General features: G+C 36.8%; 1 protein-coding gene across 3 annotated transcripts in view; it reads left to right on the top strand.

Moving 5' to 3' along the window:
• LOC105468816 (asparaginyl-tRNA synthetase 2, mitochondrial) overlaps nucleotides 1–27,859 on the top strand; it is a 144,816-nt gene that overhangs the window by 41,817 nt on the left and 75,140 nt on the right. For all 3 annotated transcript variants that reach the window (XM_011719210.2, XM_011719209.2, XM_011719208.2), the window contains exon 6: nucleotides 8,714–8,808. In XM_011719210.2, coding sequence (XP_011717512.1) covers nucleotides 8,714–8,808 — 95 coding nt within the window. The remainder of the gene's footprint in view (nucleotides 1–8,713; nucleotides 8,809–27,859) is intronic.

Raw genomic sequence — 27,859 nt, 5'->3', positions numbered from 1 at the left:
CCACCACGCACAGCTAATTTTTAAATTGTATTTTTAGACATGGAGCTCTCACTATGTTGCCCAGGGCTGGTCTCAAACTACTGGACTTGAGCAATTCTCCCATCTTGGCCTCCCAAAGTGCTGGGATTGCAGTTGTGAGCCACCATACTTGGCCCCTCAAATTATTGGTTTTATCATCTAATTCTGAAACTTCTGGACACATTTTCAAACTGTTAAATCCTGTTTCTGAGTCTCAGCAGTAAAGAAGCTAAAGACCAAGTTGTACCCTACATGATTATAAGCCACCTCCTCAGCTTCTGGTCCTACCTGTACTCTGTCTGAAGACTCTCCCTCTTGGTCACATTTGCTGAGATTGATAGAAATGAATCCAGGCACTCATTCATTCATTTGTATCCACATGCACATTTTTAAATATCATGACTTAACACACACACACACTCTCTTGGCATCTCTCTCCGCATCTCTCTCCATATATGGCCATGTGTCGCTTAACGATGGAGATACCTTCTGAGAAATTCATCCTTAGGTGATTTCATCATTGTGCAACCATCATCAAGTGTACTTACACAAACCTAGATGGTATAGCCTACCATACACCTAGGCTGTATGGTATAGTCTCTTGTTCCTAAGGTACAAACCTATTCAGCATGTAGCTGTACTGAATAGTGTCGGCAACTGTAATAAAATGACAAGTATTTGTATATCTAAACATATGTAACATAGAAATGGTATGATAAAAATACAGTATAAAATTTTTTTCTTTTAATGGTACACCTGTATAGGGCACTTACCATGAATGGACATTGCAAGACACAGAGCTGCTCTAGATGAGTCAGTAAGTGAGTGATGAGTGAATAGGAAGGCCTAGGACAATACTGTAAACTTTGCAAACCTATGTACGTAGGCTACACTAAATTTATTTTTTTAAATGTCGTCAATAACAAATAATTAATACTAGATTATCTTAGCATACTCTTTTTTACTTTATAAACTTAATTTTTAAAAATATTTTGACTCTTTCGTAATAACACTTAAAACGCGTTATATGAGTACAAAAATATTCTCTTTCATTATTCTATAAGCTTTTTTCTATTAGAGATTTCTTTTTTACTGTTTATACATTTTTGTTAAAAACTAAGACATAAAAATACATTAGCGTAGGCCTGTACGGGGGCAGCGTCATTAATATCACTGTCTTCCACCTCTGTATCTTGTCCTACTGGAAGGTCTTCAGGGGCAGCAACACATATGGAGCTGTCATCTCCTATGATGACAATGCCTTCTTCTAGAATACCTCCTGAAAGACTTGCCTGAACCTGTTTTACAGTTAACTTCTTTTTTTAATAAGTAGAAGGAGTACACTCTAATGATAAAAAGTATAGTATAATAAATATGTAAATCAGTAACAGTTGTTTGTTATCATATGACTGCAAGTGCAGTAGGTTTGTTTACACCAGCATCACCACAGATACGTGAGTAATGCCGTGCTCTGTGACATCCCTAGGAAATAGGAATTTTTCAGCTCCATTATAATCTTATGGGATGCATCATATCTACAGTCCGTTGTTGAACAAAATGTCAGTATGTAGTACATGACTATTTTATGTATATTATTCAGTATATAGAGTACTGTGGCTGCTCTGTGAATATAGTTGTTGTATGTATTTCTTTAAGGAAAAATGAGTTCTAAGATGTAAAATGACCAACTTAAAAATGAACCTGCCAGGCTCTGTGGCTCACGCCTGTAATCCCAGCACTTTGGGAGGCTGAGGCGGGCAGATCACCTGAGGTCGATAGTTCGAGACCAGCTTGACCAACATGGAGAAACCCCGTCTCTACTAAAATTACAAAATTAGCCAGGCGTGGTAGTGCATGCCTGTAATCCCAGCTACTTGGGAGGCTGAGGCAGGAGAATCACTTGAACCCGATGGGGCGTAGGTTGCAGTGAGCTGAGATTGTACCGTTGCACTCCAGCCTTGGCAATAAGAGTGAAACTCCATCACACACACACACACAGAACTTTCTGGATCTTTGAATATTATATTTCTCCAGTATTTTAAAAGAAAACAAGATAATTAAAATAAAGGAAAAATTAAAATCTTTGTTGCATTATTAAAACACCATAATGACAAAAATAAATACATGTGAGACAATGAGATAAAGTATTTTTGCTGGTTTATGTTCAGAAATATTTTTTATAATGAATAAGAATTCTGGTTTTGAGATTTTTATCTCAATGTGCAGTACTTTAAGAAATGCTTTTTATATTCTTTTACATTGTACCATTTCTCTCAAGGATTTGAAAGAAGTATATTGAAGACGGGATCAAAGTAGATGAATTTATGTACCATTATTTCAAGAATCAGAAGTGACGACTTAGGTGCTGGAAACAATAGAAATTACCACAGCACTACTATGCAGATTCCTTGGCAAGGGGAAAACACCCATGTATTCACGTCACACTGTCTGCCACAATGTACAAAAAAATTCTGCAGTTTATCTCTGGTTGATACAGTTATGTGGCTACTCAGTTGACCTGGTTCAACTTATTAAAAAGTTCAGCTTTGCCTCACTGATTTGATGTAATACTTTTATATGCGAAAGTCTGTGTTTAGACTTTCAGTTACATCCCACAGGTTTACTTGTGTGCCACTAATACACTATATTAATTTAGAGGCTTTATACTATGTTTTAACATTTGGTTATTCAGACATTTCTTTTATTACTGTATTTCTTGGGATTAATTTGAATAGGGATTTTTTTTTTCCATGCTCTTTCCATTGAGAGATTTGTGTCCTAGCTCAGATTTAGGTATCTTTCATATTTCCAGGTCTTATTTCAATTCATTTTTCAATTGAACAAATATTTACAGAGTAACTGCTATTCCCAGGTAATAGGCTAAATGCAGGATCCAATAATAAGACAGTGTCCCTGAGGAGCCCCAATATTTCTTAAATTGATGGGTTAACACTGTGAAACAAAAGATATTTAGTATGAATCTTTGATCTTAAGAGGTTTGAGAAGTTGTGAATATACCTGGAGGAGGTTACACTGACAGAGTTCTAATTTATTCACTCATTATCAGTCAAGTCTGTCAACAGACTAAAGGACTTACAGAACTTTCCTCATGTTTCTTACTTTTTTAGGTGTACCAACATTCCAAGAAATTCTGGCTCATAGATTCCTAAAAAAAAGTAACTGCTACTCAGTGTAATGGCTGAAGGTATGAACCATGTGATCCATAGAAAATGATGCACAAAGCACACTATAAAAGCCAGTCAGTACCACTACACACCTATTAAGAGTGGCCAAAATCCACAACACTGACAACACCAAATGCTGACCAGGATGTGGAGCAGCAGGAACTGTTATTTATTGCTGGTGAGATTTAACAGTCACTTTGCAGTACAGTTTGGCAGTTTCTTGCAAAACTAGATATACTCCAACCATAAGAATCAGCAGTTCTGCTCCTTGGTATTTACCCAAAGGAGTGGAAAACTTATATCCACACAAAAACGTGCACATGGATGTTTATAAAGCAGCTTTATTCATAATTGCCAAAACTTGGAAGCAACCAAGATGCCTTTTAGTAGGTAAATGGAGAAATAAACTGTATCTGTTACATCCAGACAACAAAATATTATTCAGCATTGAAAAGAAATGAGCTGTCAAGCTATGAAAAGACCTGGAGAAATTTTAAATGCGTATTACTAAGTCAAAGAGACCAATCTGAAAAGGCTACATATTGTACGATTTAAACTATGTGACATTCTGGGAAAGACAAAACTATGAAGAAAGTCAAAAGATCAGTGGTTGCCAGGGGTTGGGGGAAAGGGAGGGATGACTAGGTGGAGCACATATTTTTAGGGCAGTGAAACTATTCTGTATGATACTGTAGTGGTGGATACATGTCAGTATGTATTTGTCCAAATCCTATGGGACTGTTACATGTCACGAGTGATATGCTCTGACACTCCTGGGAGACCTTAGTTGCCTAAGGTGCCTTTCAGCCAGGAGGTACAGTTCCCCTTGTCTTTGGGACTCATCTTGTGCTTGTGAAGTCTTTTATAAACTTTGGTCACTCAAAAGGAAATTTTAAACGTGCCAAATTGAATGGAGCTTTAGATCTGGCCAGTTTAAGAAAATTTGCCTAAGCTGTAGACATTTACTTCCTCTTTTCAAAGAGCAACCGCTTTCTCCATGATAAAATTTCAAATGAGAGAAAAGGTTACAAACTCTAGTCAGTAAGACAAGCAAAACCTTAATCTCAGAGAAAAGTGAAAAAATCACAAATATACACAAATAATAAAATAAGAGAATAACAAATGAAACTCCTACCTTAAAGGAGGGCTTCAATTCCAGTCTCATCAGTTGTTGAATCAGGTTGCATAAAGTCTGAATCTCAGTCAAGCCAGGGAGATTCAACCCTGTGAGTGGTCTGACCAAGGGCTTCTGCAGTCTTCAGCGAGGTCAGTTGGATGCAAACAGTCCATGCTGGTGCCAGGGCTCCAGCTGTTGGCAAAACAGCAGGGGTCAATGGAGGCTTAATTTGGGTCCCATCTGGTTGGCCAAAATGTCACCCTGAAATAATCAAGAGGCTCAGAATCCAAATTTAAAAGAGTTTATTCAAGTGCCAAATTTGAGAATGGCCACCCAGAAAAAACAAGACTCTAAAGTAATTGGGTCAGTGCTCCAAAGTGGAGAAGCTAAAACTTCACTTACATAAGTAAAAACAAAGAAGTTTAGGAGTATTACCACATTTTTAATACAATGCCGATTTATGAATTACAGCAGTTTGGCTGGTTACAGCTTATTCTTTTTCAGGAAAGATATATTTAAAATTGCATCTCTATCAATTTGGTAGTCATGGGGCCTTTTGCCATCTGAGCTGGGTACATGAAAAAGGAAGGACGTTCATCTATAACAAAGAACTAGTAACTAAGAGGTAAAGGGCACCATTTAATCTTTCACAACATTTTACAGGGCAAGAAAAATAAGAAAGAGGGCTAATTTATAATAGGAAGAAACAAGTTGCAGTGGCTTGCCTATATTACATAGGTATTACAGTCAGTCACGTTTTATTCAAGGCTCAGAGTAATTTGAAGTTTCAACAGCTTTCATTTATTTTCACATTAACCATTTGAGTCTTCATTTCAGTATATCTTCTTTCTCATTAGGGAAGCAGAGTATTTTCTTTTTTTTGTTTTCTTGGCAGGAGGTCCTTATCCTGTCCATTAATCACTTGGCAGTTTTAGATGTTGCAGATATTTTATTCATAATCTCTCATTTGTCTGTTAACGTTGCCTATATCTTAAATAGAAGTTCTTAATTTTAACTTAAATAGAAGTTCTTAATTTTAACATATATAAATTCATCAGTTTTTTGTTTTATCATTGGCAATTTGGAGCTCTTGTTAAAGAAATCCTTCCCCACTGATAAATTCACAAAGTTGGGTGTTTATTTCATATATTGTATTGTTTCTTTATCACTACCATAAGTACTTAAGATTACAGATTTAAGATTACAATCCTGAATCTTAAATTTACAATCCTAGGTTGGTAGTTTTTGAACCTACTAAGATTTAATAATTAATTTCAAGAATCGAGGTGAAATTTATGTCATAAAATTAACCATTTTAAAAGGTGCATTTCAGTGGCATTTGGTACATTCAAAGCATTTTACAACTGCCACCTCTGTTAAGTTCCAAACATTTTTACCACCCCAGAAGAAAACCCTGTGCCCGTTTAGTAGCTACATCCCATTTTCCCCTCCACTCAAATCATGACTCTCATCATCTGTCTCTATGGATTTACCTATTGTGTATATTTCATGTAAATGTAATCATACATAGCCTTTTAAGTCTGTCTTCTTTCACTTAGCATGTTTTCAATGTTCATCTATGTTTTAATATATAAATACATGCTAAAACATTTACTTTTAAAAATATATAGGTATATACATTTCTTATGGCTGAATGATATTCCATTCTATGTATACATCATATTTTGTTTAATCTTTTTTCCATTGATGGATATTTAGGTTGTTTTACCTTTTGGCTATTGTGAATAGTGCTATTTTGAACAATTGTGTACAAGTGTTTGTTTATATACCTCATTTTAATTATTTTTGGTATATACCTAGGAATGGAATTACTGTGTCATTTAGTAATTCAATTTTAACTTTTGAAGGAACCACCAAACTTTTTTCCCTAGTAACCACAACCCCTTATTGTACATTTCTAGTTTCATTCCATTGTCATCAAGGAAGATACGTTGTGTGATTTTAGTCTTTTAAGATTTATTGAGACTGTTTTATGGCCTACTATGTGGTCTACTCTGGAAAATGGCTCATGTGCACTTGAAAAAAAACATATATTCCTGCTGCTGTTGGGTGGAGTCCACCGTTTTTAACTTGCCCTTTTCTTGGCTCAGCATTTGCTTGATTGCTGTAAACCTTTCCCTCTCTTCGAGAGTTCCCACAATTGATTCTGACAGTTTTGCTCATTTTTTTCTTTTATTTTTCTGTGACAGGACAGTCCTTTGGAGCTACCTATCCTGCCGTATTTGCTGATACCACTTTTTATAATTACTTTTTACAACCAATATTTTGTATACCCTCTTTAATATTCTGGGATAAAATATATAGGTGATATAACAATACACAGAGAAGTTTTAAAAATCAGTATAATGCTTTAATTGTAATATAAAAGAAATAAAAGTAATTTATAGTAAGGTAGTATGAATTTGTTATGTAAACACTAACATGACATTGGAAAGCATAGTGAAGTACTAGTGTGTTTTAAATAAGTTGGATTAAAGAAATGTAAGAAAAATCAGAATCCATTCTGTACAAGTGCTGATAAATGAAAGTTTAAAATCTAGTCTTAGGCCAGGCACTGTCGCTCATGCCTGTAACCTCAGCACTTTGGGAGGCTGAGGCCAGTGGGTCACTTGAGGTCAGGAGACCAGCCTGGCCCACATGGTGAAACCCCATCTTTACTAAAAGTACAAAAATTAGCTGGGCATGTTGGCCAGCGCCTGTAATCCCAGCTACTGGGGAGGCTGAGGTGGGAGAATCACTTGAACTCTGGAGGTAGAGGTTGCAGTGAGTCAGGATCATGCCACTGCACTCTAGCCTGGACGACAGCCTGAGACTCTGTCTCAAAAATACATAAATAAATAAATAAATACAATCGCGTTGTAAAGACCAGACCTTTTTTTTTTTTTTTTTTAAATAATACAAGGAATGAGAGAAACTATCTGAAGTGAAATTAAATTAATACAAATTATAGACTAAAGTGGTGAAGTAAAGTAGAAAGTATGGTAGTCTTACAAATTTGTTGGACCTTAGTTGGGAAAGCAATTCTTTAGTAAATAATGAAGAAATATCGGAGAACAGATCTTCTATTTTAAAATCCTAACATCTATCAGGTCAAGTATTTAGTCTTGAATACTAAATATCTTTGGAAACAATACCCTTTCATTGATAATGAGATTTAAAGATGGACTTTTTTTAAAAAAATGAATTCACTGATCTCTGACTAGTAGCAAAGTTAAGTTTGAAAAAAATAGGCAGTTATTAGAAAAATAAATGAAAGATTCAACTGATAATTTTTACAGTACATTTTTTATTTATGCACAAATACTGATACATGATATGCAATATTTTTAGAACAACCAATGAAATTAAATAAGATAATTTTATTTCATGTGTTACCATAATTTAATATTTGGTACTGTTAAAAGAGTCTTACATTCTCCATTACATATTTTAAATTGGCTTTATTGCTTTTGCAGTGATTACACCTTTACACTAAAACATTTTCAAATAAATGCACAGTTTAAAATACAAGACGCTGGGCTCAGGGACTCATGCCTGTTAATCCCAGCACTTTGGGAGGCTGAGGTGGGAGGATCTCTTGATCCCAGAAAATCGAAACCAGCCTGGGCAACATAATGAGACCCTGTGTTTAAATCAACAAAAACAAGTATAACTTTCTTCCCCAGAAGAAGATAATGATACTCATAACTTGATTCAGAAGCTACTGTTTAAATTGTGTTTGGCCTCCAGGTAGTTTGTTTTAGCTTAACTCTTAACAAATGTTGAATTGCTTGTTTCCTACACATTTCAAATGGAATAATCACCCTTTCTATATTGTAAGTTCATAAAGATCTCATTGCTCAGTGTATCTTTTAAAGATAGAGTCATGCTTTTCCTGCTACCTAGTTATGGTGACAGTTAAATGAAATGTTTTTGAAAGTTTATAATGTGTTTATAAAAACTGTGTTAAAAGCATTACTATTAATATTTTAATAATAAATATGACCTCGCATGTTCCAGAGGCTATTCCCTTGAGATAATTCAGTCTCAGGCCTGAGTCAACCTCACATTAAAAATTAATTCATAATTTCTTGCCTTAGCTTGCCCCTTAATCAAAATCACTTTTTAGGGGGAGATGTGTTTTGTGACAAAAGTAGTTTGTCCTTTGGTTATTGTATGTTTTGAAAATATGGAGCAAACTTCCTTGCCTTTATTAGCACTTTCCAAGCTGGCGTTTTGTCTTAGATGTGTAACTACCTTTATTTTCACAAGAACAACCTGTCTTCACGTAGATTTAATTGTATTGTGATTTTTAGTTGTGGCATGTATATGAATGTGAAAAGCAAAGCAAAACATTTAAGAGTTTTTTGTGGCTTGTGTTTTTGATTTGCAGCCTTCAGGCAAACTAAAGGTACCTGAGGAGAATTTCTTCAATGTTCCTGCTTTCTTAACTGTCTCGGGACAACTTCATCTAGAAGTGATGTCAGGGTATGAAATTTTCCTTTCTCTTTTGCTTTAATACGGTTTGCTTTTTTATGGTTTGGTTGAGAGTCCTTCCCTTCCCATGCTCAAACCTTAAAGTCGAAATTAGTCTTTATCATTAGTTCGCTTGAATTTTCCAAAATATTCAAGCTTCTTACTTATAATACAGACTTTTGTTTTTAGTGAAAAATGTAACACTGAAAACACAAAGTTGTGATTTTTTTTCTTTTTACTAATCTTTCTTATTGAATCCCAAACATGTAATCAGAATTTATTTTAATTAATCATATTTATGGAAGTAAAGGCAATTTATAGTTTATTCCTGAACCAGGTATTAGTCCATTTGATTTTAAAGAGAGTAGTATTTGAAACAGACAGAAGAATTTTTTTTTTCAGTAATTGGTTTAAATAAAATTAACTCATACCTACATTTGGAGAGGTGTACAACAAATTACATCTTTTAAGTCAGATCAGATGAATTTTAGCAACTGTCAGACCTCTGGAAAGTCACTGTATTCCTTGGGGCCTAACTTTTCTTTAAAACAGGGTTTGAGCAAGAAGATCTTTAAAACCCTATCTAAATCTTATATTCTGTAATTCTGTGGGTAATTCCCATTTATGTTTATTTTTTTTAGAGATGGGATCTCGCTTATTGCCCAGGCTGGAGTATAGTTGCACAATCATAGTTCACTGTAGCCTCAAACTCCTGGGCTCAAATGATTCTCCTGCCTCAACCTCCTGAGTAGCTGGGACTGCAGGCATGTACCACCGAACCTGGCTAAGTTTTTGTAGAGATGGGGTCTTGCTATGTACCAAGGCTGATCTCAAACTCTAGGTTCAAGTGATCTTCCTGCCTTAGGCCTCCCAAGTAACTGGAACTCCAGGCATGTGCCAGCACACCTGGCTAATTTTTTAAATTTTTTGTAGAGATGGGGTCTCACCATGGGTCCTAGGCTGGTCTCAAACTCCTGGCTCAAGTGATTCTTCTGCCTTAGCCTCCCAAAGCACTGGGATTACAAGCATAAGCCACTGAGCCTGGCCTTTGTGGGTAATTTGTTAATGCAGACTCAACAAGTACTTAGTTTTCTCTGTGTATCTTTTTCTTTAAATATTTTCTCATTATAGGGATTAGGACTTAAAATCTTTTCCAGAGATAGCTCACTTGAAAGGAAAGGAATCTTTTTGTGTTTTTCATTGTTTTAAAAATGCACAATTGAGAAAACTCAAGGAAAATGTAATAAAATAGTTTGCATGTTTACTTTTGTACTTTGCTAGAAGAATGGAAAGTCAGTGGTGGAATAAAGATGGTCTTGAAAGTAACATATTCTTTTCTCATTTATCTTTGAAACAAAAATATGTTATTTGATAGTTCCAGTAACCAAATGATTGTCATTATTAGCAGAACACCATGCAGAAAAAGTGTCATAATAACATTGTGAGATTATAGGATTTGCAGATCTGGATGTAGGAAAGGCCGTGTCAAGTATGTCATGGAAAGTTCTTATGCCTACGGAATTATAACTTTAAAAAATTAAAAACATGACTCATTCAAATACAAAATGAATATGTATCAAAGATTTCATTCAATTCATCGTATTACAGAGGAAACAAGTAAAATAGAAAACTGTTTCAAAGAGCATCTGAGGACCTCTGTATTTATAGACATTTTAATAATTGGAGTAAGATTTGCTAGGTCAGTTACAAACTGGTTAATGTCCTACAGGAGCAATACACCCTAACCTTTGGGATTATCTCTTCTACCTGACAGAATTTTTTGCAACTCTACTGGCAAAGATCTGTAAATTAACATGTAACTTCACTTAATATGGGTTATTTAGTTCATATTCATATTCATATTCAAATATTCAATATTCATATTGAATATTTAATTCAATATTAAATAGACTAATGGAACAAGTACATTTCCCTTTCCCTAAGTAATTAAGTAACCATTGAATGGGCCTTTGTCCCCTTATTATTTAATACCTTGAAAGGATATAATCTTCTTAAGACTACAGCTTTTGGCATTATATTCAAGGTTTGGATAACCTTTCTTAACAGCCTTTTAGTATTCATTTCTATTATTTATAAAGTTAGAGGCAAGGTGTCGTCTCCTCCCTCAGAAGTGTCATATGTGAAATATATAAACTTCGCAAATGTTTGTTTCTCTAATATAATACCACTAGTGTATTAAATATGCCTCTTTCCCAGTAAGCGCAGTGAACCACAGAACACAGTGTTCTGTGAAACTTGACAGAAGATTAAATTGGTAGAATATTAGGTTTTGTATTTTTTAGTGTGCCATGAAGTATTTCTACTACTGTCATTCAAATGTTCCTAGTTTAATATGCACAGTTCTAGGACTATTAATATACAGAACATAATGTTTCTGATTAAAGCATGATTTATTCTCCAATAAGAAATGGTTAGTCCTTTTTCCCTCAGCTTTGTTTTTTCTTGAATTCAATTTAACAGACTTTATAAAAGGCAAAAGATTTATGCAATCTGAAGAGAAACCAGAGTATTAACCGACTTTTAAAATGGAGAAAATGGTAGTTAAATTTAGACAGTTAACATTTTCCAAAAGGATATCTCTGTTGGTTTAGTGAGTTTATAGTTCCATTTTAAAGCTTTTTTTTTAAAAGTAAATATTCTATGTTGGAATAATTTTTAATATATAGAAAGTTGAAAAGATAGTGCATAGTTTTGTGTACTCCCCATCTAGTTTCCCCCATTGTTAACATCTTCCATGACCATGATACCTTTGTCAAAACCAAGAATTAAGTGTTAGCACATTAGTATTAATGACATTCTAGACTTTATTTGGATTTCACCAGCTTTTCCATTAATATCCTTTTTCTTTTTCCAGGATCCAGTTCAAGGTACCACATAAAACTTAGTTGTCATGTTTCCCCAGTCTCTTCCATTCTGTGACAGTTTCTCAATTTTTCTTTTTTATGACCTGTGGAATGTACTCTAATCTGTGTATGTCTGACATTTTTCTCATGATTAGACTAGGGTTATTTGGGTATTTTGAAAGAATACCACTGAGGCGAAGGCTTGTCCCGTCACATCGTATCAGTGGATATGTGATATCCATATGATGATGCTAACCTTCATTATTTGGATAAGGTAGTGTTTGCCAAGTTTCTTTACTGAAAGTATACTATTTTTTTCCCTTTTCTTACTCTAATTTTTGGAAGTAAGTCACTAAGTCTAGTCTGCCCTCACTGGGGATGGGAGTTTGGGAAGAGGGAGTTGGAGTTAAGAACCACGCGCAGGAGGGAGAATGTTTGGAATTCTATATGAAAATTTGTTGTCTTTTTATCCTTCTTTATTTTTTATTTGTGTAATCATTTATATCTTAATGGACTTATATATTTGATAGTTTGAGTTATAATTCAGTGCTATGTTATTTACTTTGATGCTTAAAACTGTTTTAGTTTTTGTTGTTGGAAACTCATTCAGATTGATTCTTACATCCCTTTGACATGCCCCCCCATATTTTGACTACTTCCTTATTCTCTGCTACTGCAAGATGCCTCAGCTTTTGTTTGTTTGTTTGTTTGACATTCATTCACCACTTTTATTTGGTTTTCTTTTTTTATGGTCAGTAAAATTACACTGACATATTATTATTCCTCCAAAGTCCATAGCTTTCATGAGAATTCACTCCTGGTGGTCTGCATTCTATGCTTTTGGACAGATGACATGTGTTCACCATTACAGTAACGTACGTAATAGTTTTTGTTGCCCTAGAACTTTTCTGTGCTCTTCCTAGCCATCCTTCCTTCCTAACCCCTGGTAACCATTGATTGTTTTACCATCTCCATAGTTTTGCCTTTTCCAGAATGTCATGTAGTTGGAATCATACGCCATAGAGCCGTTTTAGATTGGCTTCTTTTGCTTAGTAATATGAATTTAAAGTTCCTCCAGGACTTTTCATGACTGGATAGCTCATTTGTTTTAGTGCTGAATAATATTCTGTTGCCTGGATGTAACACAATTTATCAATTCACCTGTTGAAAGATATCTTTTGGTTGTTTCCAAGTTTTGGCAAATTTCCCAGGCTTATTTTTTATTTTCCCTTCCCTAGTCCTAAAAATTAGTTATTTCTCCAAGGAGCCCTGGTTCCTTTTATTAGAAGATGGTATTTAGAAGCCAAGATTGGGTCACTGGATATGTTTGCTGTTACTGAGAGATTATTGCTTTTAAGCCTTTCAGTAGACAGAGATTTTTTTTTTTTTAAACTAGAGAAAGCTAAGTGGGTTTTCATTGCATTTTGCTTATGAATATAAGTGGTAAGTTCATTCCAAGAGAGATGTAAATTGTAAGACCTGCAATTAAGAAATGTCACATAGTGAAGTATTCCGTTTATCATCAATTAAAGTTAGTTGGAGAAAGGTTCAGCCTGAAAAGAAAGAATTTGTATTATTGTTACAGGGATTTTTTTCCTTCTTGGGCATTCTTGTGCTAAGCCATGAAGTCAAGCATATTTTAGGTTAAAACTGCTTTTCTCTTGAATGTTGTTGTTGGAATAAATTAGTACAGTTTTTCTAGAAGAATACCTTTTTACCCAGAATTTCATTTCTAGAATTTTTTTTAAGGAAATGATCTGACAACTCTGCAGAGAAGCTTAAACAAAAATGTTGAAAGCAACTTTATTTATAATAGTGAAAAATTACTAATAATATAAATGTCCATTCAAGATTGGTTAAACCTCAGTATTCCAAGAAAAATAGTCATCATCATTTATCATCTGGGGCTAATGGGCCTTGTTTTTTAATTTTAAAGCCATCTTGTAGTTAGTACACAGAAATATAAATAAAGGGACAGTGAAGATCAACTTTATTAGAAATTTTCAGAAGAATTTAAGCATAGCAAGTCAAAAAAATTAAACTGTTATATTGAGAGATAACATGCATGCCCTAAAATTCACAAATTTGAAGTATATAATTCAGTGGGTTTTAGCATATTTTGCAGATGTTCAGATATCACTGTCATAGTTTTAGAATACTTTCCAATATTTATAATTTTAACGGTTTTTTTAATCACTCCCAAAATACAAATTTTTCCTATTAGCACTCACTCCCTGTCCTCTTCTTTGCCCCCACCCCTGGACAACCACTAATTAATCTAAGTTCTTGCTCTATGAATTTGCCTATTCTGGGTATTTATCATATATAAATAGAATCACACAGTAAATTGTATTTTGTGGCTAGTTTATTTCATTTAGCAAATGTTTTCAAAGTTCATCCAACTTGCAGCATGTATCAGTACTTCATTCCTTTTTATTCCCAAATAGCATTCCATTACATGGGTCTATAATATTTTGCTTCATTTATCAGATAATGAGCATTTGGGTTGTTTCTACTTTTGGCTCTTATAAGTAATGTTGCTGCAAACATTTGGGTAGAAGTTTTTGTGTGGACATGTTGTCATTTCTCTTTGGTAGATACCTAGGAGTGAAATTAATGGGTCCTGCAGTAACTATGTTTAACTGTGTGAGGAATTGCTAGTCTGTTTTCCACATAGGTTGGACCATTTTACAGTCCCACCAGCAAGAGCAAAAGCATTCCAGCTTCTCCACATCCTTGCAAATAGTTGTTATTGTCTGTCTTTTTTATTGTAGCTGTTCTAGCAGATGTAAAGTAGTATCTCATTATGGTTTTGACTTGCATTCCCCTGACTACTAATGATGGCTTTTCATCATTAAGCTCAGTGAGCACTTGAAAAGGTGTGGAGCATCCTTCCATGTGCCTGTTGGCCATTTGTATATATTTTATTTGGAGAAATGTCTATGTATGTCCTTGAGTTATTTTTTAAATTGGATTGTCTTTTTATTGAATTTTGAGAGTTCTTTATATATTCTGCATACAAGTCCTTTATTAAATATATGATTTGCAAATATTTTTTCCCCATTTGGTGGATTTTCTTTTCACATCCTTGATGTTGGCAAACTCAGATTTTCATTTTCACTTTTCTGGGTTTTGAAAGTGCTCCAGATGGGCATAGCCTATTGAATGCAGCTAACTGGTAAATACTGCCATGCATGAACCTAGAACATATGCTGTCCTTTGAATAGTGATTCCAGATTTTAAAATACATCTTTAATAGGCTCTAATTTATTATTACTTCTGAATCTTGTACTTACATTATTTTAAAAACATGCTTTTGAGTATTTTGTCCCCTTATAATTTTGCCGAAGGGAGAGCAGCCATCTTTTTTGCCCCATAATTGCAAGACATTTTTATTTTTAGATTGTACACCAATTAGAATGATCAAATTAATGAATTCTTTCTATTTCTACATCATGGTTTTTTTCCCCAAACACCTTTATAAAATACTTGCTTCAGCATTTGTTCACTTATTAACCTTATTAAGTTTTGGTGTACAAATATCATAAATGATGGAGGAATATTGCCACATATCCTTTTAGAAAATGGGATGGTCCAAGTTCTTGTAAATTATTACATAATGAAATCCTTATTGTGGAATGACTCATTGGAGGAAAATACTGAATGTGTTTTTTGTCTTGAAATGTATTTTTCACTTAACAGTTCTTATGTTTGAGAAAATTCACTTAGATAGATATCATTATCTGAAAGTTCTTTGAGATTTCACTTACACAACCAATTTTACCATCATCATTAGAGAGTAGATTGTCAACCAGGTGCAATGGCTCATGCCTATAATCCCAGTGCTTTGGGAGGCTGAAGTGGAAGGATCACTTGAGGCCAGAAGTTTGAGACCAGCCTGGGCAACACACGAGACCCTATCTCTACCAAAAAAAGAATATATATATATATTAGCTGGATGTAGTGGCACATACCAGTATTCCAAGCTACTTGGGATGCTAAGGCAGGAGGGCACTTAAGCCCAGGAGATTGAGGCTGTACTAAGCTATGATTATGCTACTGCACTCCATCGTGGGCAACAAAAAGGAGAGGAGATTGTTGCTGCCTCTTTGCATTTGTGTTCTGATTTGTCTAATAACTATGAAATATCTTTATCATTTTGATTCTCTTTGTTAGTATGAGTGAAAAATAAAGATCTGAATTCTGAACTGTGATCAGCAAAAACTACAAAAAGGCTACAACCATGTATCCAGGCTTTTCTTATACTTTCTTGAAAGATGACAGGCCTGGCACAGTGGCTTAAGCCTGCAATCTCAACACTTTGAGAGGCTGAGGCAGGAGGATCACTTGAAGCCAGGAGTTCAAGACTATCCTAGGCAGTATAGTGGGACCTAGTCTCTACAAACAAACAAAAAAACAAAAACCAAGCATGATGGCATGTGCCTGTAGTCCGAGGTACTTGGGGGAGAGTAAGGCAAGAAGATTGCTGAAGCCCAGGAGTTGCAGACTGCAGTGAGCTGTGATCACAACGCCACACTCTAGCCTAGGCAGCAGAATGAAACCCACCTCTTTAAAAAAAAAAAAAAAAAAAAAAACACCAGAGTAAGAAAACTGAAGTTGATATAATGTTGACAATTTATCTCACTGTTGCATTTTCCTCTTAGGCACCCATCATTCTTCTGTTACCCTTTTTTTTTTTTTTTTTTTTTTGAGATGGAGTCTCGCTCTGTTGCCCGGGCTGGAGTGCAGTGGCGCCAGCCTCGGCTCACTGCAACCTCTGCCTCCCGGGTTCAAGCGATTCTCCTGCCTCAACCTCTCGAGTAGCTGGGATTACAGGTGCCCACCACCACTCCTGGCTAATGTTTTTGTGTTTTTAGCAGAGACGGGGTTTCATCATGTTGGCCAGACTGTTCTCAAACTTCTGACCTCAGGTGATCCACCCACCTCGGCCTCCCAAAGTGTTGGGATTGCAGGCGTGAACCACTGTGCCTGGCCTATGAGCCACTGTGCCCGGCCTGTTTTCTTAATATTTTACTCTTATTTAACATAATTATGAAGAATTAGTAATGATGAGTAATTGCTAAGATGATGAAATGGCAAAATGTTTTGAGATACAGGAAAAATAACACCAAAACCCATATATAGCTTAGATTTGTGAAAGGATTCAGTGGGCTTTATTCTATTGTTAAAAAATAGAAATTTCTGTTTTTATGGATAAACCTCCACAGTTGCTTGAACTGTGTCCCAAAAAAAGATAAGTCCTAACCTGTGATAGCAACCTTTTTTTAGAAACAAGGTCTTTGCAGATGTAGCCAAGCTAAGATGAAGTCGCACTGGATTCGGGTGTGCCCTAAATCCAGTGACTGGTATTTTTATAAGAGAAAGGAGAGGGAGATTTGAATGTAGAGATGTAGGCGACACACACACAGGGAAGAATGCTAAGATAGAGCATTCTGTGAAGCCAAAAGCAGAGATTTGAGTGATGCCTAGGATTGCTGAGAGCCATCAGAAACTAGGAAGAGGCAAGGAAGGATTCTTCCCTAGAACCTTCAGAGGAAGCATGACCTCGTTGGCACTTTGATTTCAGATTTGTAGCCTCACAGCAGAGAGAATACATTTCTGTTGTTCTAAGCCAACAGAATGTAGCAATTTCTCTTGGCAGTCTTAGGAAACTAATACAACCTTTAAGAGTATATGAGTCTTGAATTACTAATTTTTTATAAATATTTAAAATATTTTTAAAATATTAGCTATTTTTATAAGTATAACTGACCAAGAAACTCAAAAACTAGCTGGGCGTGGTGGCTCACACCTGTAATCCCAGTACTTTGGGAGGCCAAGGCAGGCAGATCACAAGGTCAGGAGATAAGACCGTCCTGGCTAACATGGTGAAACCCCGTCTCTACTAAAAATACAAAAAAAAAAACAAAAAACTGGGCGTGGTGGCAGGCACCTGTAGTCCCAGCTACTCGGGAGGCTGAGGCAGGAGAATCGCTTGAGGCCAGGAGGAGGAGGTTGCAGTGAGCTGAGATCACGCCATTGCACTCCAGCATGGGTGACAAGAGTGAAACTCTGTCTCAAAAAAAAAAAAAGAAACTGAAAAACTAAAATTGGGTATAATGAGTCCTGGCAGTATATTGAGGGTTAAATTATTTATGATTTGTTCATATCATGGATTACTGTACAGCCATTAAGACTGATCACAAGTCTTTACATCATGCTGTTTTTTAAGAAGTGGTTATGAAACAGGAGGTAGAGTGTGATTCTGGTTTTTTAACTATATGCATATATTCATTAGAAAAAGTGGAAGAATATATAACAATATTCAACTTGTCAAACTGGCTATTTCTGCTAATTTTTATTTTCTTCCTCAAATTTATTTTTTCATATTTGAAAAATTAGTGTTCATTACTTTTATAATCAGGAAAAAACTTAGTTATTTTCATTTTTGGGGAATCAACTTGGGCTTTGGACTGATTTCATTCCTGTTTGGTTAATTGAGTAGTTTGTGATTGGTACATGCAGTCCTAAATTGACTCCCTTCGATTATTTAATTCAGATAATGAGCTCAGAAGCCATGAAACATTCATAATCAGGATGCTCTTACCCTGTTTGGTGGCTGTGGTGGGAATATCATCCTGTGAATCTGAGTTGAAGCTTTACAATTGGGTGTGAAACTGACTTCCCATCTGTTCATATGCCTTTCTCATTCTTCATTCCCTTGATACTGAATTTTGTTCATTTATAGTCATTTGATTTTTGAGATCTTTTTGATTATGATTTGTGTCTTGTGTTTGCGTTTCTAACGCTGTTCTCTGTAGCATTAGATTGCTTTTTTCCATATGTGGTCATTCCTAAAGGCTCAACTGAAATAACAACTTTCTACTTGACTCTCTTCCTGTATTTCTCGTAGAAATTACTTTTATCTTTTTCTATTCTTTTATAATACTCACTCATTTCATGTCATAAAGAAAAGAAATTCTGGTTGGGCGCGGTGGCTCATGCCTGTAATCCTAGCACTTTGGGAGGCCAAGGTGGGTGGATCACAAAGTTAGGAGATCGAGACCATCCAGGCTAACACGGTGAAACCCCATCTCTACTCAAAATACAAAAAATTAGCCGGGCGTGGTGGCAGGCGCCTGTAGTCCCAGCTACTCGGGAGGCTCAGGCAGGAGAATGGCGTGAACCTGGGAGGCGGAGCTTGCAGTGAGCCGAGACCTCGCCACTGCACTCCAGCCTGGGTGAAAGTACGAGACTCCGTCTCAAAAAAAAAAAAAAAAGAAAGAAATTCTTTGTTTTTTAACATTTAGCCGTTTTCTCGTTCTTTTTCATATGTAATTCTCAAAGGTTATAAATCCCTTGAAGACATGTCTGTCTTAGCTCCATGTCCTCATAATAATTAGCAAGTAGTAGTTAAACTGAATTTGTAAAGCATAAATTCTCATTCTTTTATAATTTTCCTCTACTGGTTTATACAGTCATTCTCCATATATCTTAGGGGGACTGGTTCCAGGATCCCTCTCCAGATACCAAAATTTGTGGATGCCCATGTGTTTGCATATAACCTGTCCACATCCTCCCATATATTTTAAATTAATCTCTAGATTTCTTATTATACCTGAAACAATTAAAAGCTATGTGAATAGTTGTTATACTGTATTTTTTAAATTTGTATTATTTTTTATTGTTGCATTATTTTTTGTTTTTCCCAAATGTTTTCAATCTGAAGTCGGTTGCATCTGTAAATGCAGAGGGCCAACTGTACTATAGTGTTGAGCCCACAACAGGAGTTAAGTCTATGTTAATCATTCCTTTTACTCTATTTCATGGAAATTATATCACCGTGAAACCTAAGATCTTTATTGTTATTGTTAACTGAATGTGTGTGAATGATGATAAATATACTTCTTTTAAGAGTGTATTAATTAAATCCAAAGTTAACCTTATGTGGATAGAAATGTGAATTAACAGACTATTGGTATAAATGACTGAGGAACTTCATTATAAACTCCTTACCAGTTGCATTTTTTGTATACTATTGACAGAAGGCAAGTGTTTATGGCAGATCGATCAGCAAGTACGAAGGCTTTTAAGTGGGAATATTTAGCTTGCTTGGGTTAAAATACAGAGAATGTAGATATTTTAGTTAACCGGGGGTTGGGTATCGCTAGGTAAATTTGATGGAAGTAAATAGGCTTAGAAGGTTATGTTGACGGACCAAGGAATCTGTGCTGGGTAAGAAGCGAGAAAAGGGAGGTGGAAGATGATAGTGGAAAAAGTGGTGAACAGAAAGAATTGGAGGTCTTAATGAAAAATTGTTGGAGCAGAAATGCTAGAGTAAAAACCTGGATGAATACGAGGTGGTAGTCAAAGTATTGCTCTTGTGAAATTCCTGTTTCTAACATGGATTCTTCGCTCTGTTCCCCACCTATGAACTGAAATGCCAGTTGTCTTCTTTGATTGAGGTACAAGCACCTCAAACTCAACATGGTCAAAATGAAATTCATCATCTTATTCCCTAAATCTGTTTTTTCCTGAATTCCCTGTCTCAGGAAGTGGTACTACCAAGCTTCCAGTTTGTCAGACCAGATTTATGGAAATCATTCTAAATTCTTGTTCCATACCCTTTGAATCCTTTCACTCATTTGCTTCCATGTCCCTTTGCTTCAGCTATCCTAAACTGCTTATAGTATTCTAAGCACATCATCCTGTTTCACACATTTGTATTCCTTTGCATATGCTGTTTTTCTGCCTGGAATTTGCTTTCACCATGCCTTTGTCTGGCTAACTCCTGCCCGTTAGTCTAAACTCGACTTAAAAATTATGTCACCCAGAACTTTACCACCACCATCACCTCCTCCTTGTTTAAATGTTCTTCTGTGTGCCCATGTTGCTTTGTGCCTACATGTTCTGTGACATGGAATCGTTGATTTATTTCTCTGTAGCTTAGACTATGAGCTTTTCAATTTAGAGATTGTCTTATTTAATTTTATAACTATTATTTAATACAAAATAAAGAGAATTATCTATTGGAAAGGGGTTTCTATCAATTCTATTTATCAGGAAATATTGAAATTATTATCTTATCTTCCCATTAGACCTAAAGTCCTTAATCTGTATCTTGTTCCTCTTTGTCATCTTAGCTTCTGCTACTATTACGTTGCCTGGTCCAGGGCTCAAATATCAGTCTCAGTTCAATTTATTGAGAAACTGTTGTGTACCAAGAAGTAGACATGAACAAGACAGATAATGATTTCAACCTTCATGACCCTATAGAGTCTGATGAGCAAGATGAGCATTAAACAAGAAATTGGGAGTGTGATTACTGTTATAAAAACACTGTCCTGAGGGAAAGAAGAGCGTATGTCAAGGAAATTTTGCCTTGTCTAGGTTGAATTGAATTTAGAGGTAACCTTATCAGTAGAGTGATTACACGGAAGTGCATTTTTAAATGTCATTCATGTTTAATGGCCACTGGCTGTTATATTTGATGCGGATTCTATTCCTTTTGTATTCTTGGACAGACAGAAATCCAGTTAATGTAGCTCTTTCTCCCCATTATTGTAGAGCATTTTATGGTGTACAATTTTTTAGTTCTCCTAATACATGTTGTTTGTGTTTGGCTCTGGAATGTCTCTGTACTTTTATGTCATGTTTGATATGTTATACTTGAATAAATTCTATTTAGCCACATTGTCCAAAGATAGAAAACTGTAGCTTTTCTGCCCTGTTTCTTTATCAACTTCCAAATACTTAGAATCTTTTGTAAACCTTTACATGAAGAAGTTGTTCCTTTGTAGCCTGACTTTTCATGACCCAGAGAAATGGCTGAAGATAGTGGATATGTTTAGTACAGGGAAGACAAAGAAGAGACATGATTTTATAGTTGTTGAAGTCTATCTGGTGGGTTTCTGTAAGAGATATATACAGAAGAGTAAATTATTTTTTTCAAGAACCACTTTATTGAGATATAATTCATATACCATAAAATTCATCCATTAAAAGTATACAATTCAGGCCAGGTGCAGTGGCTCAGGGCTGTAATCTCAGGGATTTGGGAGGCCGAGGCAAGAGGATGGCTTGAGCATAGAGTTTGAGACTAGACTGGGCAATAGCAAGACCCCCTCTTAATTTTTTTTTTTTAATCACCCAGGCATGGTGGTGCACCACTGTATTCCCAGCTACTTTAAAGGCTGAGGCAGGAAGATTGCTTGAGCTCAGGATTCAAGGCTGCAGTGAGCTATAAACACACCACTGCAGTCCAGCCAGAGTAACAGAGCAGGACCCTGTCTCTTAAAAGAAATGAAAGTAAACAATTCAGTCGTCTTTACTATGATCACAAAGTTGTGCAACCATCAACATTATCTAATTTTATACCATTTTTATCACTCCAGAAAGAAACTCCGAACCCATTAGCAGTCACTTCCCATTTTCTCCTGCCCCCAACCCCTAGCAAACACTACTGAATCAGAACCCCTGGGAGTGGGACCTCCCAATCTGTGTCACAGGCCCCCAGGTGATGCTGATGCTGAGAACCACTGCTTTAGAGAAAGGTGCTTTGTTCCCTGAATGGTGAGGACATCTGGCTTCTAGCTATACTGATGGGTGGGTGGGGGAGCATTTACTGCTCATATGCAGACTCTGAATGCATCCCTATTTCTCCTACCCCCAGTCTCACCAAGGTTCTGTGTGCCAGTCACTTCTGTTCTGCTGCAGCATACTTCATATTCCAGATAACAGCTTCCATGCTTTGCCATATTGGTCATCACTCAGCCATCTGTTTTCTGTCCTTCAGTAATTTGTCGCAATCTCTTGTCCATTGAAGGCCCCCTTCATGATTCTTCCTTTTAGTTTTTTTATGATTATTTTAAAGTTATCTCAGGAAGAAGTGAATATATATCTGCTTAATTCACCATTTTAACTTCATTTTTACTAGCTTGAATGGTGTTAATTTGCTTTTCTTTAATTGCTAGTTAGGTTATACATTATTTGCATAATGATTTAATGTCTCTGTCTAATGTGCTAACTCTGCAGTGTCTGCTTGCCGCCTTTGGAAATCTAAATACTGGATTCTTTACCCGTTTCTAGTATTGAATTCCTTTGTGAAGGGAATACTAACCTGCCTTTTCTCCATTTCAAGTGTATAGCACTCCACTCTTCTGTTATCTAATTCACTGAGGTCTGTCTGGCTAAGTAGAAAAAGTATCTGAAGGATTGCTTTGTAATAAGCAAGTTTCATGTGAGTTGTTTGTTTGTTTGTTTTTTTGAGACGGAGTCTCTCTCTATCGCCCAGGCTGGAGTGCAGTGGTGTGATCTCGGCTCACTGCAAGCTCCGCCTCCCGGGCTTCATGCCATTCTCCTGCCTCAGCCTCCCGAGTAGCTGGGACTACAGGCACCCGCCACTGTGCCCGGCTAATGGTTTTTTGTTTTTTGTATTTTTACTAGAGACGGGGTTTCAGCATGTTAGCCAAGATGGTTTCAAGGTCCTGACCTCGTGATCCGCCCGCCTCGGCCTCCCAAAGTGCTGGAATTATAGGCATGATCATGTGAGTTGTTTTAAAAAGAATTCCCAGTGAGCCTTTTGAGCAGTTATAGAAATAGAACACATTGTGCCTGAAATGCAGCACCTGTTGATATTCTCTAAAAGCAAATGCAGGTTACCGTAGTGAGATGTGTTAGGCAATTTTTGCACTACTATAAAGAAATACCTGAGCAGGCACATTGGGTCATGCCTGATATCCCACACTTTGGGAGACTGAGGCGGCCAGATCACTTTCAACCCAGAAGTTTGAGACCAACTTGGGCAATGTGGCAAAATCCCACCTCTACAAAAAATACAAAAATTAGCCAGACAGGTGGTATGTACCTATAGTCCCAGCTACTCGGGAGGCTGAGGCTAGAGGATTTATTGAGTCCAGGAGGTCGAGGCTGCTGTGTACAGAGATCATGCCACTGAACTATAACCTGGGTGACAGAGTGAGACCCTGACTCAAAAAAGAGAGAAATACCTAAGACTGGGTAATTTGCAGGAAAATAGGTTGAATTGGCTAACGATTTTGTAGGCTGTACAGGAAGCATAGTATTGTCTGCTTCTCGTGAGGCTTCAGGAAGCTTCTAATCATGGCAGTAGGCAAAGGAGTATGCATCTCACATGGTGAGAATGGGAGCAAGTGTGTGTGTATGGGGGTATGCCACATACTTTTAAATGATCAGATCACGTGAGAACCCACCATCACAAACACAGCATCAAACCAATAGGGATCCGCCCCCATGATCCAGACACCACCCACAAGGCCCCACCTCCAGCATTGGGTATTACAATTCAACATGAGATTGGGGCAGAGACAAGTAGCCGAAGCATATCATGAGGCATCAGATTAATCCTTAGTAACTAGACCAATATGTACAGTAATTGGAGTTATAAAAAGCAAAACTGATATTATTTCAGGTATTCCAAAATCTAGCCCAAATTCTATTTTGCTCAGGTGGCTTTTTTTTTTTTTTTTTTTTTTTTTTTTTTTTTTTTTTTGAGATGGGGTCTCGCTGTGTTGCTCAGGCTGTAGCATATGCAGTGGCTTACTCACAAGCTCAATCATAAGACACTGCAGCCTCAAACTCCTAGGTTCAAGCGATCCTCCAGCCACAACTTCTAGAGTAGCTGGGACTGCAGATGCAGGCCACCACTACCGGTTTCAATTACTTTTTTAGGAGAAGGAAAAAAAAAAATCTATGCATTAAACGTTTGCAGAATTTAGGTTGCGTTGGAAACAGAATTTTTCTCATTTTGACATTTTTTTTCTAGCATGTTTTCTTCTGCTGAAAATAACTAGTTATTTAATCAGCAATAACTTTAATGTTCACCCAAATGATATGTAATTATGTTAGACACCAACGAGGATGTTAAGAACTTGGGATACGCTGGTGAGGATGTGGAGGAAAGGGAACCCTCATACGCTGTTGGTGGGAATGTAAATTAGTACAGCTACTATGGAGGACTGTTAGGAGGTTCCTCAAAAAACGAAAAATAGAGCTACTGTACAATTCAGCAATTCCCACTGCTGGGTATATATCCAAAAGAAAGGAAATCAGTATATCAAAGAGATATCTGCACTCCCCTGTTTGTGGCAGCACTATTCACAATAGCCAATATTTGGAAGCAACCAACAGATGGATGGATAAAGAAAAAGTGCTACTTATACAAAATGGAGTACTATTCAGCCATAAAAAAGAATGAGATTCTGTCATTTGCACCGACGTGGATGGAACTAGAGGTCATTATGTTAAGTAAAATAAGCCAGACACAGAAAGACAGACTTCAAATGTTTGTGTTTTTTTAAGACGGAGTCTCACTCTGTCGCCCAGGCTGTAATGCAGTGGCGCAATCTTGGCTCACTGCAGCCTCCGCCTGCCGGGTTCAAGCAGTTATCCTACCTCAGCCTCCCGAGTAGCTGGGATTACAGGCGCCCACCACTACTCCTGACTAATTTTTGTATTTTTAGTAGAGACATGGTTTTACCATGTTGACCAGGCTGGTCTCAAACTCCTAACCTCAGGTGGTCCGCCCGCCTCGGCTTCCCTAAGTGCTGGGATTACAGGCGTGAGCCACGGCGCCCAACCCATGTGTTCTTACTTATTTGTGGGACCTAAAAATCAAAACAGTTGAACTCATGGAGATAGAGAATAGGATGGTTACCAGAGGCTGACAAGGGTAGTGGGCAGGTGTGCGAGTGAGCTGGGGATGGTTAATAGGTAAAAAAAAGTAGAGTGAATAAGACCTTAGTATTTTATACTTAGTATTTGATAGCACAGTAAGGGGACTCTAGTCAATAATTTAATTGTACATTTTATTTTATTTTTGAGACAGCCTCACTCTGTCACCCAGGCTAGAGTGCAGTGGTGCAATCTCGGCTCACTGCAACCTCTGCCTCCCAGGTTCCAGCGGTTCTTCTGTCTTAGCCTCCCGAGTACCTGGGATTACAGGCACCTACCACCATGCCCGGCTAATTTTTGTATTTTGGGTAGAGGCAGGGTTTCACCATGTTGGCCAGGATGGCCTCAAACTCCTGACCTCAGGTGATCCATCTGCCTCAGCCTCCCAAACTGCTGAGATTACAGGTGTGAGCCACTGCGCTCAACCTAATTGTACATTTTAATATAACTAAAAATGTAATTGGATTGTTTGTAACACAAAGAATAAATGCTTGAGGAAATGGATACCCAGTATTCCATGATGTGATTTTTACTGATTGAGTGCCTGTACACGATATCTTATGTATCCCATATTTGTGAATAAATATATATTCACAAAAATTTAAAATATAAAAAAATTTTAAAAATTGTAAAAAAATATGAGATAGCCTCATATAGAGGGTGAGCAGTGCTGTTAGAGAATGAAGTAGCTACTCAGATAATGTTATTCTTGCCAAAAAGTACTGATCTTGTTCAAATGAATGATTATGTTAGTTGAGGTAAATGCAGTACAAGAGAATTTAAATTGGAATTCTGGCTACTTTATATACTAGTTTTATAAGCTTAATGACTGAGCCTCCACTTCCTAATCTATAAAAGTACATTATAATGGCCATGTTACAGAGCTGTTGTAAGCATTGGGTACCATGTAAAGCCCATTGTTTACTACTGTGCAGGCACTGAAATATTAGGTGCTATGTTGATGGTAATGACAGCCTCTGGGTCCTGGAGAACCTCGGGTGAATTATAAAGGACTAGCTGCAGAGAAAAACCAAGGTAGTGTGGCCAGGAAGAAATAGCTGACAGGTAATAATCAAATTGTTTTATATTACTAACAGAACTGGAGTTCATACAAAGCAGAGGATTGGAACAAGCTGCTGGGTTTCAGGACTCACGAGACAGACCAGAAGTTTAAATCAGCACCTGGAATGAAGTAAAGAATTAAGACGCAGAAATCAATTAACTGTTAGAGTTTGAAGACTAAGTCAGAACTAAACTAAGAAGGGAGAGCAGATTAGCAGATTAAGGTATAGTCTGCCCTAAGAGCTGTAGTCATTTATGTTGGCAATGAGGTGTCACTATGTTCCAGATTCTTTTGTTCTTGGAAAGACGTTGTTGTGCCCCTTCTGGGGTTCTTGGAGCCTGATACTTCTCCTTTTGTACAATAGTTGGAACAAGATTATAGTTTAAATAATTAAGTAGCAGAATAAACCAGTTTATTGGTAAGTTATTCCTGTTAATCGTTGTTTCTTTTTTTTTTAAATACCTTCAGCCAACCCATACCAGTTAATGTTGTTTCTTAATCAACTTTATTGAGGTATACTTTATAATAAAAACGAACCCATTTAAAATATATCATTTTAAATATATATTAAATACATGTTTTGACAAATTCTTTTTTTTTTTTTTTTTGAGATGGAGTCTTGCTCTGTTGCCCAGGCTGGAGTGCAGTGGTGCGATCTCAGCTCACTGCAAGCTCCGCCTCCCGGGTTCACACCATTCTCCTGCCTCAGCCTCCCGAGTAGCTGGGACTACAGGTGCCCACCACCACACCCAGCTAATTTTTTGTATTTTAAGTAGAGATGGGGTTTCACCATGTTAACCGGGATGGTCTTGATATCCTAACTTTGTGATCCGCCCGTTTCGGCCTCCCAAAGCGCTGGGATTACAGGCATGAGCCACCGAGCCTGGCCGGTTTTGACAAATTCTTACACCTCAGTAACTACTTCTATGATCAAGATATAGAATTAGGCAGGGTGACATGGCTTATACCTGTAATCCCAGCACTTGGGGAGGCCAAGGCAAGGGGATTGCTTGAGTCTAGGAGTTCAGGACTAGCCTGGGCAACATAGTGAGACACCATCTCTACAAAATATTTTAAAAATTAGCTGAGCATGGTAGCATGTGCCTGTAGTTTCACTTATCCAGAAAATTGAGGAAGGAGGCTGACTTGAGCCCAGGAGGTCAGGGCTGCAGTGAACCATGATTGCATCACTTCACTGAAGCCTGGGCAATAGAGTAAGACCCTATCTCAGAAAAACAAAAAACCACCACCACCACAACAAAAAAATTATTATTTCTGTCACTCAAAAAATTCCTTGTTTTCCTTTGGCATGAGTCTCTTTCCCCACCCCTGGTCTTAGGCAACCACCGATCTGCTGTCACCATAGATTAAATTTTCCTTTTTTTAGAATTTTATATAAATGAAATCGTATGGTATCTATTCTTTG

The sequence above is a fragment of the Macaca nemestrina genome, chromosome 12 (genome assembly GCF_043159975.1).
Source record: "Macaca nemestrina isolate mMacNem1 chromosome 12, mMacNem.hap1, whole genome shotgun sequence".
Taxonomy (NCBI): domain Eukaryota; kingdom Metazoa; phylum Chordata; class Mammalia; order Primates; family Cercopithecidae; genus Macaca; species Macaca nemestrina.
This window is presented reverse-complemented; position numbering and strand designations above follow the sequence as displayed.